The sequence below is a fragment of the Passer domesticus genome, chromosome 11, assembly GCF_036417665.1.
Source record: "Passer domesticus isolate bPasDom1 chromosome 11, bPasDom1.hap1, whole genome shotgun sequence".
Taxonomy (NCBI): Eukaryota; Metazoa; Chordata; class Aves; order Passeriformes; family Passeridae; genus Passer; species Passer domesticus.
In genome coordinates, this window is record NC_087484.1 from 32,472,893 (window position 1) to 32,486,069 (window position 13,177).

General features: G+C 53.6%; 1 protein-coding gene across 3 annotated transcripts; it reads right to left on the minus strand.

Moving 5' to 3' along the window:
- Nucleotides 1-216: 216 nt before the first annotated feature.
- On the minus strand, nt 217-4,198 carry LOC135278563 (zinc finger protein 286A-like). Of its 3 annotated transcripts, none has more exons than XM_064385136.1 (3): nt 3,380-4,198; nt 3,157-3,235; nt 217-2,972 (listed from the first exon to the last, which is right to left on the minus strand). In XM_064385136.1, the coding sequence occupies exons 1-3, from the start codon at nt 3,647-3,649 to the stop codon at nt 2,302-2,304; spliced, it is 1,020 nt and encodes a 339-aa protein (XP_064241206.1). In that variant the 5' UTR covers nt 3,650-4,198; the 3' UTR covers nt 217-2,301. The 3 variants fall into 3 exon arrangements, with proteins under 3 accessions (XP_064241206.1, XP_064241207.1, XP_064241205.1); XM_064385137.1 differs by having other exon boundaries at nt 3,345-4,198; XM_064385135.1 differs by having other exon boundaries at nt 3,157-4,198.
- Nucleotides 4,199-13,177: the final 8,979 nt, after the last annotated feature.

The window sequence follows — 13,177 nt, forward strand, 5'->3', positions numbered from 1 at the left end:
GAGCCTGGGCACTGCCCCAGCAGCCTCTGGGCAAAAACCTTTTCCTGAGATCCAACCTCAGCCTGCCCCGACTCAGCTGCAGCCGTTCCCTCCAGTCCTGTCCCTGGGCACCAGAGGGAAGAGGTTCCCACAGCCCCAGCCAGGGACCCGCTCCCAAGGCTGTTGCCATGGCCAGCAGGGCTGGGACCAGCTGGGATGCTCGGTTTCCATGGGCCGGGGTTCAGAAATGGGATTCCCCAATTTCCTGTTCTCGCTAAAACCGCGCTGCTGCTCGCTGCCCTCCCACCTCCCATGGAAAGCACAAAAATAGAGGATCCCAGGCAGGGATAAGAACAATTTACTGGGAACAGCAACAAGATAAAGAACAAACAAAACCAGAAACAATACCGGTAACAGAAGGGAAAAGAAAAACTATTTACAGGGAAAACCAAAACACAACTCACTGGATCATCCTGGCCACATATTTCCTCCGGCCTGGGAAGGACACCCTTCTCCTCAGGGAGAGGGAGACCCTTTCCTGCCTCTGGCAATGACCTGAGGAGGGAGTGGATATAATGACATGGCTCTAGCCAGATCCTCATGTTCTTCAATGCCACATCATGTCATTTGCAGGGGCAGTTAAAGGGACAGGTGTCTTCCCAGCATGGATTATCACAGAATCACAGAATTTCTAGGTTGGAAGAGACCTTCAAGATCATCGAGTCCAACCCATCCTATCCTATACCTCAACTAGGTCATGGCACCAAGTGCCACATCCAGTCTCCTTTTAAACACATCCAGGGATGGTGACTCTACCACCTCCCTGGGCAGATGATTCCAGTGTTTGACCACTCTTTCTGTGAAAAACTTCCTCCTTAGGTCTAACCTGTATCTCCCTTGGCGCAGCTTGAGACTGTGTCCTCTTGTTCTATCTGTTGTTGCCCGGAGAAAGAGACTGACCCCCAGCTCACCACAGCCACCCTTCAGGAAGTTGTAGAGAGTGATAAGGTCACCTCTGAGTCTTCTCTTCTCCAGGCTAAACAATCCCAGCTCTCTTAGTCGTTCCTCATATGGCTTGTGTTCCAAGCCCCTCACCAGCCTCGTTGATGTCCTTTGGACACGTTCAAGCATCTCAGCGTCCCTCCTAAACTGAGGGGCCCAGAACTGGACACAGTACTCTAGGTGTGGCCTCACCAGTGCCGAGTACAGGGGAAGAATGACCTCCCTGCTCCTGCTGGACACACTATTCCTCATACTGGCCAGGATGCCATTGGCCTTCTTGGCCACCTGAGCACACTGGAGGCTCATGTTCAGCCGACTGTCAACCAGCACCCCCAGCTCCCTTTCCACCTGAGCACTGTCCAGCCACACTGTCCCCAGCCTATAATGCTGCAGGGGGTTATTGTGGCCAAAGTGCAGGACTCGGCACTTGGACTTGTTGAACTTCATCCCATTGGATTCTGCCCATCCATCCAACCGTTCCAAGTCCCTCTGCAAAGCTCTCTGTCCCTCTAACTGATCGACACATGCTCCCAGCTTAGTGTCATCTGCCAATTTACTAATGAAAGACTCTAAACCCTCATCCATATCATCAATAAAAATATTAAACAGAACTGGCCCCAGCACAGACCCCTGAGGGACACCACTGGTGACTGGCCTCCAGCTGGATGCAGCACCATTCACGACCACTCTCTGGGCTCGGCCATGCAGCCAGTTCCTAACCCAGCACAGAATGTTCCTGTCCAAGCCACAGGCTGTCAGCTTATCTAGGAGTATGCTGTGGGAGACAGTGTCAAAGGCCTTGCTGAAATCCAAATAAACAACATCTACAGCCTTCCCTGCATCCACTAGGCGGGTTACCTGGTCATAAAAGGTGACCAGGTTGGTTAAACATGACCTACCCTTCCTAAAGCCATGCTGACTGGGTCTGATACCCTGGCCATCCTGTAAATTCTTCATGATGGCACTTAATATAAACTCTTCCATTATTTTGCCAGGTACTGAGGTCAGACTGACTGGTCTATAATTACCAGGATCCTCCTTTGCACCCTTTTTGTGAATGGGTGTCACATTGGCCAGCTTCCAGTCTTCCGGAACCTCACCAGTGAGCCAGGACTGTTGGTAAATTATGGAGACTGGCTTTGTAAGCTCATCTGCCAGCTCTCTCATTACCCTGGGGTGGATCCCGTCAGGTCCCATAGATTTATGAACATTACAGTGAACATAGATCACAGGTCTCTTCCCAACGTGGGTCCTCCAATTGGGTATGAAGCTGGAGCCAGGCACGAAGCTCTCCCCTCAGGGACATTTGCAGGGCTTGCCTTACCGGTGCTTCCGTAGGTGTCTGTTCAAGTCAGAGCTCTGGGTGAAGCTCTTCCCACACTGGGGACACTCGTAGGGCCTCTCCCCACTGTGGATGCGCTGGTGCCTGACGAGAGGGGAGATGTACTTGAAGCCCTTCCCGCAGTCGGGGCAGCGGAAGGGCCTCTCACCTGTGTGAATCCGCTCATGTATGAGGAGACTGGAGCTGGTGTGAAACCTCTTCCAACACTGGGCACACTCGTAGGACCTCTCCCCAGTGTGGATGCGTTGGTGGGTGACGAGTTCTGAGCTGCACCTCAAGCCCTTCCCACACTCCCCACACTCGTAGGCCCATTCCCCGGTGTGGATCATCTGGTGGTGGATCAGAGTGCTGCTCTGCCTGAAGCTCTTCCCACACTCCAAGCACTTGTAGGGCTTCTCTCCATCATGAGGCTGCTCATGGATCACCAGCTCTGAGCTCTGGCTGAAGCTCTGTCCACCTTCCTGGTTCAGGGTGGGTCTTTCCTCCTCAGAGCACCCTGGGCTGGGTTTGGAGCCCCTCCTCCTGTGCGATCTCTGGAGCTTTCCCTCTCTGTTGGATTCCTGTGCCGTCGAGCTGCTCAGAACAGCCTCTTCCATGGGGTTCTTCTGTGGGCATTTGTCCTCCCTGCTCTCCATCCTCAGCTCCTTGTCTGGGGGAGGAAGGACAAGCAGAGGATGGGATTTGCCTCGGTGCCAGAGGGAAGGGCAGGAGATCCCCCAGTCCATTCCTGGCAGGACTATGTCAGAAGTGGGATTGTCCTGCAGCCGGGGGCCGTGCTGAGCTGGGAGATGGAGCAGATGAGAAAGGGAAAGGGGCACTGACTTCCTCCTCACCTGCCTGCGTGTCCCAGGGCTTCTTCCTCTTCCTCACAGCCTCCTCCTCCATCTGGCCAAGGTTTGGGAATGAGAAGTCCTGGTTTGGGGAAAAATACAATGTATGAGCACATTGGGTTAGGGGGTTCCTCCTGCCCAAGTCCATCTCTGGTGTTGTGGCACATCCACAATGAGCCCTGGTGAGCAACCTGCACTCCCAGAGCCCGGAGCATGCTTGCTTAACCTGCTGATGGACAAGGCCAGAGACGGGTCTGTGCGCACAGCTCCAAACGCAGTTTATTGCAATGTAGAAGGTGCAGAGACAGAGACAAAATGGGGCTGAGGACACAGGGTTTGATAAGGGGGAAAAGGGCGGGTCTGAGGGCCAAGGGCCAATGGGAACTGAGCACAGGTGGTGCAGAGGAGGGGCAGCCCACTGGGGAACCAATGAGGTAACAGGGGCGGAGCATTGCAGTAAACCGGGACCAATGGGGGACAAGAGAGGGGAGAACATTCTAGGGGGAGTACATATAAGGAAAAAAGGGCAGCTGGACTGGGTGATACCAATGAAGCCTGCTGCATTCACGTGAGCCTGCAAATGCTTGTGGTGAGACCATTGTCCTCAGAGGGGTGTCTCTCTGACCCTGGTCACCTTTGCCCTGAGGTATTACAGTTCCAATGTTGGGCCCCTGCGCCTCCACACTCTAGAAGTCACCGGGAATCTGGTGCCCATGTAAACCTCCAAAACACCGAGATTCAGTCCCCCAAAATACACAAATGACCAAGAGTCAGCAAAAAGACCCAACCCTGGGTTTCCCCTCTCTGGTCTCTCCACTTTGGGCTCCTGGAGGCCCCCCTGTCTGGGTTGCTGCGGGTCAGGTTTGTATTGGTGTTCCCCTTTCTGGGCTGCTGGGGCTCCTGGCAATCCCGCAGGTTCCCCTTCTCTGGGCTCACCACTTTGGCATCATAGGCATCCCAGGGGTCAGCACTGTCCGGGGTCCCTGTTTCAGAGTCCTGGGGTATCCATGGGTCCCCCCTGTCCAAGCTGCCAACATGTCCAGGCTTCTGGAGCACCCCCAGCTCTCGCATTGCCCGTTTCTGCTCCCCCCAGGGCCGGTTTCCCTGCCAGCCCTGCCGGTCCCGGGCGATCCCCAGGTGGCTCTGGGCTGACAGTGCAGCCCCTGGGCCGGGCAGAGCCAGCCCCAGCACGGGGGGACCCTGCATCCTGCGCTGCCTCGGCAGCCGCGCCCAGCGCCGGGCACAGAGCTCGGGCAGCCCCCGCCGCCCCCTGCCCAGGGAGCCCCGGGACCCCCGCAGCCGGGGCTGGCTCTGAGCGAGGCGGCCCCGAGCCCGGCTGCGTGGCCAGGGGGACACGGCGAGCCCGGGGCCTCTGTGCCAGCGCTTCCCCCGCTCTCCCTCAGCCTTTGCCCGGCCCGGCCCCCGAGCACAGAGCTCTGCCCGGGGCTCCCGGCCCGAGGGGCGGCTCCGGGCCCGCCCGGCCGCTCCCGGCTCCCACAGCCCGCCCGGGGCCGCCAACAAAACATCCCAGCACCAAATCCACAAACCAGCCACTGCCACCCTGTCCTGCTGCGCCTTGCCAGGGACCCCAGCCCCGCGGCAGTGCCCCCGGTGCATCGGGACAAAAAGCTGCTCCAGCCCAGCCCCTCGGAAGCCCCAGCTGCGGCCCGTCCCTGGCACAGCGATCCCGGCAGCTGCCCCGCTGCCGCAGCTGCGGCTCTGGAGCAGGGAGGCTCTGCGGGACCCCCGGGCTGGGCCCCCTCCCAGCCCGTGCCCGCCCCGCACCTTCAGCCCGGCCTCTCTCGCTGCTCCGGCTCCTGCACAGTCCCCGCTCTCCATTCCTTGGCCCCCTGAGCTCTCCTCTGGGGCTCCTACAACACCCGGCAATGGAAAACAATCGACTTTGGTGCTCTCTAGCCAGGCCACAACTGAAACTTGTTCCTTTGGCCTGGCTGCAGAAACCCCCAGGGTGTTTTCTGCACACAGTTCCAGCCCCCAGCGCTTGCTGAAGGCGCTCCCTGCAAATGTCACTGTGCCAGGGCCCTGTCCTTGCTGTCACCTGCTGGGGCTGGCCATGGACAGAACTCCTGGACTTGCATTTCCAGCTGCTGTGCAGCCAAAGCTGAGCCATCTGCAGCTGCCTGAGTGCAAAAACTGCAACAGGAGCCTCTCTCCAGGGGGAAATCTCTCCTCCTGTGCCGGCCCCGGCAATACTGCCATTCTCTGCTGCTGCTGCTGCTGCTGGGGCACTCGGGGCTCTGGCTGAGCATCAAAGGTGATCCTGAGCCAGGAGCTTTCCTTGGCTGCAGCAAAGCCTCGGCACGCAAAGCCCTTCCCAGCGCTGTGCCCTGTGCCAGGAGGGATTGTGCCAGCCGAGCTGACCCGAAATTTCTTCTCCCAGGCAGCTTTAGGACACGCACCATGGAGAAGCCAGAGCCCAGTCTCAGCTTTGTGCAGTCCTGCAGAAGAGTCCTGTGTGTGAAGCAGCCTGGGAACAGGGTTTAGTGTCAGGGGAGGGAAACTCAGAGCCCTTTTCTGCCCTGTGGGCTGAGCTTTTGCATTTCCAATGGGTCTGCAGCTGCCAAAGGGGCTTTTTGGCTCAGCTGAGAGCAGTTCTGCTGAGAGTCTGTCTTAAACCTGCTTTACCTGCAAATGTGCCCAATGAATCCTAGTTTTTTGAAGCCCCAGGTCTTGTGTGAGTGCAGGTGTGACAAGTGAATGATGGAACAGCTCTGCTCGGGGGGAGGTCTCCTTCTCTTCTTTTGGTTTTTCTTTTGTTTGTTTTGGTTTGGTTTTTTGTTGTGTTTTGGTTTGTTTGTTTTTATTGGTGTTTTCATTGTTTTGTGGTTGGTTGTTTTTTTTTTTTTGTTTTGTTTGGGTGGTGGTGGCATTTTTTGTTTTGGTACAGTTTTGTTTGGTTTTTTTATTGTTTTATTTTTGTTGGGGCTTTTTCTTTTCTTTTCTTTTCTTTTCTTTTCTTTTCTTTTCTTTTCTTTTCTTTTCTTTTCTTTTCTTTTCTTTTCTTTTCTTTTCTTTTCTTTTCTTTTCTTTTCTTTTCTTTTCTTTTCTTTTCATGAACTCTCCCTTTTAGCTCTGGGCAGAGCTCTGTAACTGTGTCTCACACTTGTCTGTGGCACTGTGCAGGTGGCCAGGGGGACCTTCCCCGAGCTGTGTGCAGAGGAATCCACATCAGCCCAGGCCGGGCTGGGCAGTGGCCGCTCAGTTCCATGGACTGGACGCGGCTCTGGACGCTTCCCTTGGAGCATCTGCAGGGAGGGAACGCTGGGGCTGTCACTGCTGGGGTGTCACACACAGGGGAACGCTGGGGCTGTCACTGCTGGGGTGTCACACACAGGGGAACGCTGGGGCTGTCACCGCTGGGGTGTCACACACAGGGGAACGCTGGGGCTGTCACTGCTGGGGTGTCACAGACAGGGGAACGCTGGGGCTGTCACTGCTGGGGTGTCACAGACAGGGGAACGCTGGGGCTGTCACCGCTGGGGTGTCACAGGCAGGGGAACGCTGGGGCTGTCACTGCTGGGGTGTCACAGACAGGGGAACGCTGGGGCTGTCACTGCTGGGGTGTCACACACAGGGGAACGCTGGGGCTGTCACTGCTGGGGTGTCACAGGGGAACGCTGGGGCTGTCACCGCTGGGGTGTCACAGACAGGGGAACGCTGGGGCTGTCACTGCTGGGGTGTCACACACAGGGGAACGCTGGGGCTGTCACTGCTGGGGTGTCACACACAGGGGAACGCTGGGGCTGCCCTGCTCCTGCCCTGTCCCCAACAGCTCTGCCAGTGCCTCGAGGGGACACAAAGGCTGAGCCAAAGGGTGAGAATTGCAGACGGGGCTGAGCTGGCAGGGGCCCATTGGGATCACCAAGTCCAGCCCCCAGCCCTGCACAGACCCCCCAACAATCGCAGCCTGAGCAGCCCTGGGAGTGGTGTCCGAAGGCCTCTGGAGCTCCGGCAGCCTCAGGGCTGTGCCCATTCCCTGGGGAGCCTGGGCAGTGCCCAAGCCACCTCTGGGGGAAGAAGCTTTTCCTGATCTCCAGCTGAGCCCTGCCCTGGCCCAGCTCCAGCCGTTCCCTCGGGTCCTGTCTCTGCCCACCTGGACAGAGATCAGAGCTTGCCCAAAGCAGCTGTGGCTGCCCCTGGATCCCTGGCAGTGTCCAAGGCCAGGTTGGACAGGGCTTGGAGCAGCCTGGGATAATGGAAGGTGTCCCTGCCCATGGCAGGGGGTGCAATGAGATGAACTTTAGCGTCTCTTCCAAGCCAAGTAATTCTGTGATTCTGTGATTTTGGGAGAGAGGCTGAAGCTCTGGCTCAGCTTTATCTCCCCAGATGTCTGGACCCAGCAGCAGCCATGGGTGGGATCATCTCCTCCTCCCTCTCCCTGTACCTGGAACTCACCCAACGGAGCAACTGAATAATGTCCCTCATGGGCAGTGATTACCAGAAAGATTCCTCCTTGGGGAAACACATTGTCCTTGGAATTCAGCAGAGCATTGAAATGGCCCCCTTGGCACCTCAGCACCACTGACATCTCCTCTTACTGTACTTGGCCCAGGAGATCTCCAGGAACAGCTGCAGAGGAGTCGCTGTCAGGACGAGGGACATTTATCAAAGGTAGATGTAGATCAAAACAAGCTCTGGCACCATACCAAATCTTTATTTGCCACTGGGAAATAAATGCAGATGTCCCCATGTCACAATCTCAGTCCTCCCAGGGTTCCTTTGTTTAGTTTTATCCCCTGATATGGAGACACAGGAGCTCTCCCAGCTGGACAGGGTGTCAGGAATCCCTTCCTGAGCTTGACACCCTTGGGGAGGGTGAACAAGGAGGTTCCTTCTTGCAGGAGACTGTATGGGTTTTGGAAAGAGGCCAGAACTGGAGAAGCTGCTTCTACAACCCCTCAGCACCGGCAATCCCACATCTTTATTTGTGTGGCTGTCTTGTCAGGGCAGGGAGAGGGCAGAGAGGAGCCTCCTTCGGGCAGGGAGAGGAGGCAGAGACACCAAAAGCAGGAGTCCCAAAGGGATCTGGGCAGATCTGGATCCCATGGCTGCAGTAGGTGTGCCATTCCTAAATCCAGTTTGGGAGAGCCACGGCTGTGTTGCTGTGTAAGCTCTGAGGTATCTGCTGCTGGGAGGTGCTCAGGTTCCTCCTGTTTGCGTCCCCAGGTCCTGCAGAGCTGCTGTTAAACAGCACCAGGGGATGCTCCTGGCACTGACCCTGGCATGGCTCAGGCCTCAGGTTTCCTCCATCAATCCCACCTCACAGCTTCACTCTGGTGGGCAGGTGTTAGTGGGTCAGGAGCAGCACAATCCAGAGAATTGGAGCATGGTTTCATGTTGGCAGTTCTGGGAATGGGTTTCTCTGGCAGGATGCTGGACACCAGGGATTTCTGCCCTCCTTTCTCAGAAGAGTTTGGGATTCTCCTGTTAGTGCTGTTCCACAGCTTCCACCATCCCTACTCCTTTCCTTGACACTTCCCCAGATCCCAGTGTCCTTTCTGAGGGGGAAGAAAGGAATGTCCATGGTGGCACCACCTGGCTGCCTCGGACTCCAGCTGCTCCTGCAGTTCCAGCGTGTCCAGCACAGCCGCTCTCAGTGGGGCTGGGACTTGGTTCAGGCCCCACAGTCCCTGTCAGTGGCCACTCCCCGCTGGGCTCACGCTCTGGCCGTGTGGGGCTCCTGAAGGGTCAGCGGGTCTGGCTCAGCACTCCCAGCTCTGCAGCTCCTGACTCATCCCAGGGATGGGGTCCCGCAGTCCCGCTCGGTGCCGTGTTGCCAACGGGGCCCTGTTTTGGGGTGGCCATGGGTACCTGCTGTTCCTCCACCCTCAGCAGCCCCACAGCAGAAGGGTCCTCTGGGAGCCCAGGCAAGGGATTCAGCTGTGGAATTCTTCTGTCTCCACAGCATCTCTTCCAAAAGTCCTTTGGGCTCCCTGAAATGCTGTCTCCTGAGGTGATCCATGCCAAGGAGTCCTGGGGCCTCTGGGCCAGTCCCAGTGGGGTGTTTTTGCCATTCCCAGTCGTGGTCACTTCAGCTTCTGATGTGCTCAGGCCTGAGTGGCAGCCTCAGCCAGAGCTGACTTACAGGACAAACCCTGGGCATTTTGTGACTAACACCATCAGTTTTATTGAGCTAAAAACAGATGACCCATACGATTCTGCTGCTGTTTAAAACCAAACCAGCTGCTGTGGAGACTTCCACATAATCTTGTGTAGTTACCTGAAAGAAATGCATCATTCTAAGAAATTTCCCCAATTGACATGAATAGAGGCTTATAGGATATTTTAGAGGAAACCCTCCAAGCTGAGGACTGTGCTCTGGCCAATCCCTGGCTCTCCTGGCCAGGAAAAGTGCCATGAGACCCAGGAGTTTATGTGCTAAAAATATAATCAAGTGACTTTGGCTTGCTGATTTGGGCCTATAAAAGCTGGACCTGCATTTGGAGCAAATTTGGAGAACTCACCTATGGGTGGATGCACCACATGGGATTTTCCCAATCTCTTGGAAGAGTTCTCCAGGTCCTTGCTGTGAAATGGGACCTTTCAGCAACTGCAGACTCTGGATGATGGTAAAGTATTTAGGCAATTGGTGATGTGTCTTTCTCAATCCCTATCCTTTCTCTCCTATAATAATGATTAAGTGCATTACCTTGCTTCTTTTTGCTTGTTGCTAAAGCCAAGCAGGTAGTTTTATTGAATGCATAATTTAACTTTTGTGTTGCCTTAACATTCACAGTAAAATAAGACCATTCTTCCCATTGATTTCTGTGTTCTTTAAATCAGCCCGTCAGCTGGCAGAACAGGTATCAGAACCTGATGAAAGCCAGGCTCTGCTGTGATCTAGCTGGGCCCCATGGAATGAAGAGGGCCCCTGTCAGTCCATGGAACCCATGGAAGCAAGGCTCAGATGTGAAAAAGGCCTGCACCCAAGAGCCCCTCATGGAACCAGGGCTGCACTGTGTCACCGAGGGAGGGACCTCATGGCAGCAGGAGAGCATTGTGAGGCTGTGCAACAACAGGGCACCAAGGTTCCACTGTGACTTGACAGAACCCCATGGACGTGAATGGCCCCAAATCGGGCCAAGAGACACTTCCCAGACAAAGCCCAAGGAGGGGATTTGCTTTATTCAGCCTGCTGGGTGTGCAGGGATATCTCCTCCTAACAGCGCACACAGGCACACAGCAGATTACAATATACAGTTACACTCTATGCATATTCATATTTCTCCTCAGAAAAGGTGTGGTTATGTAAATGATTTCTCAGCACTCATTACAATCATTAGCATACACAAGGCACAGGTGCAGTGCACACTGGTGGTGGCACTGAGGAAGGCTCTGCGTCTTCCTCGGGGGTCTCCTGATGAAGGCTGGACGTCTTCATCACCGTGCCCTTTTCACCTTTCTCCTCTAGGCATGCGCAGTCTCTTGTTGGCTGTTTCAGCAATTTCCTCACTGGCTTTAGCAAGCTCTGCCTTTCATTCCTGCCAGTTTTGTTCCCTATTTCTTGCCAAGTTTCATCCTGTGTCTTTAGCTTGTGGCTGAATTTTTGCAAGCGTCCATACTGGGTGCAATGTCTCTTATTCTTTCCCAAGTATGCCTGGACACAGTGCTTTTAACCCTTTCACAGCCACAGACTGGAGAGCCACTCCTGGACACTGGGAATTCCTGCAGGTGCCTCCACCTTTGCAGCCAGTGAGGCTCCAACCTCACTGTGAGAGGCCACAGCTTTTACACTGTTAAACAAACAAGCTGACATCAGTGCTAGCGTGGGAATAACTGGTTTAATTCTCCTTTTTGGCTTCTTCCAAAGCCTGGCCACGGCTCAAGGAGGAGCCAAGGGAAGTGACTTTGATCCCACAGCCCCAAACAAAGCCAGATGGGGCCTTCTCCAGTTTCCAAACACAGAAAGGTAAATCCATGTTTCACCAATGAACACATACAGAAATCATATTGCTAATAATGATTCATTAATGAGCAGATACAAATATAACATTTGGTTGGAAGGTTTATCTAAAGGTCAGCTTTGGCTCGGGGCCTGTTGTTTAGGCTTCAGTCAGGCAGGGTCTGACTAAAACAGCCCTAATTAGTTGTTATTCTCTATGTTCTTTATTACAGCCCACTTTTTCTTGAGACTGTGTCTCTTTTTAGACAAATCTCAGTACTCCATTTCCAGCACAAGGTGTCACAACAACTCTAACATGGAACCATAACACACCAAGTGCTCACACCGCAATGATCACAGTGACTGCCATGAATGCATTTCACAGCAGCCTCCAATTTGGGAGCCAATCCCACCAGGAAGAATTTTCTTCTTTCTGCCACTCTTCTCCTGATCTTTCTATCAAGGAGATCCCTGATTGCTGGACCTCAAACCCAGCACTGATAAACATCCCTGCAACATTCCTGTCCTACAATAGCCCAGGTTCCTCCCCGGCCAGCAAGCAGATAATCCAAGGCCATGTGGTTCTGCAGAGCCCCATTTGTGTTTGTTGGAGCTCACAGGATGTACTATTGGATATTTTGACAGCATCATTTTTTACTTCATCTAACAATCAATTTAGCTTGTTAATATAAATTGGGGGCAGCCGTGCACAGCCAGGGGATTCCATTTTCCCAGTGGGCCATTGTTAAGGGCATGGAGCACATCTGGGAGATGGGTTCTCCATGGGGACAGGTTCCCATCTCCTCATTTTGTCAACTGCTCTTTTAACAAACCTTCACCCATTCAACCAATGCTGCAGCTTGTGGATGGTCTGGGATATGAAAAACCCAGCAGTCTTAATCACTGTATTTTTTACAGTAACAGACAAAGCATTCCGCATCACAGTATAAACAAATCCTATAAAAAAATGCCAATTTCATCCCTTCCTCCTTTATTCATTACACACAATTCACAAAGTTTACCACTGACATTTGGGTCTTGGCCAGTCCTTTTCTCTAGGGTATTTAGTGTTTACAGTGAGCAGCCAAAGCTGACAAATTATTGTCAGCCTTATTTCACATTATCAAGTTTTAATTATACAGATATAAATATAGATTATTGTGTTATATATAATTATTATTATTATATCACTTGCACAAACAAACCTGAGCTCAAGATTGAAACCTTCTTCTGTCACTCCATGTGGGAGTGTTCCAACAACAGTTTTTCCTTCAGTTAGTGCTGTTTCCAATGTGTCATTAACAAAATTCACCCTTGTCTTCCAAAAACGCAAGTTTTTTTCCTTTTTCCATATGCAATTTTTGGATGCATTTTAAGACATCCAGGGGTTCAGCTTCTTTTAACCAGCTGCCCCACTGCTCACATCTGCTCTGACCTCAGCCCACTCCAGAGCCAGCCAACTCCAGTGAAGGGCTTCCCATCTGGGAATTTCTGATGGGACTGATTCCTCACATTTACATTTAAAAATGACATTTTCTTGTCGTCTGGCCCGACTGTGCCAGTTTTGTTTTACCAGTGGGCAGGGTCAGCATCAAAGACACAGACTCCAACTGAAGGAATCAGTGTCATTTACTGCAGCTCAAAGCAGCAAAGGATCACAAAAGGAGCAGCTCAGCAATGCAGCCAACCATCAGCACCAAAGATTGCAGCAGTGATTAAGAAAGATCCAGCACCTGTTACCCTCAGACTTCAGCATCCCCCAGATCCACACAGCAGCGGGGGAAGCTGTCCCAGCCAAGGGCTGCAGAGCCACTCCTGGACACTGGGAATTCCTGCAGCTGCCTCCAGCCACAGGTGAGGCTCCAAGCTCGCAGTGAGAGGGCCCAGCTCTGACAGTGCTGAATGAACAAACTGACAGCACTTCTGGTGTGGGAACATGTGGTTTCATCCTGCTCTTGGGTTCCTCCCAAAGCCTGGCCAGGGCTCAAGGAGGAACCAAGGGAGCTGACTTTGATCCTTCAGCCCCAAACAAGGCCAGATGTCAGATTTCATGGCCCTGTCTGGCTTGCAAATACAAAAAGATCAATACATGTGTCAGCTACATCTATCACAGTGCTAATG

Excerpts from the sequence above, each read along its gene's own strand:
- LOC135278563 (XM_064385135.1), bottom strand. The coding sequence starts at position 3,649 with ATGTTCTCCCCTCTCTTGTCCCCCATTGGTCCCGGTTTACTGCAATGC. Across the intron at positions 2,973-3,156 it reads GCCCTGGGACACGCAGGCAG|ACAAGGAGCTGAGGATGGAG; the intron begins GTGAGGAGGAAG and ends TTCCTCCCCCAG.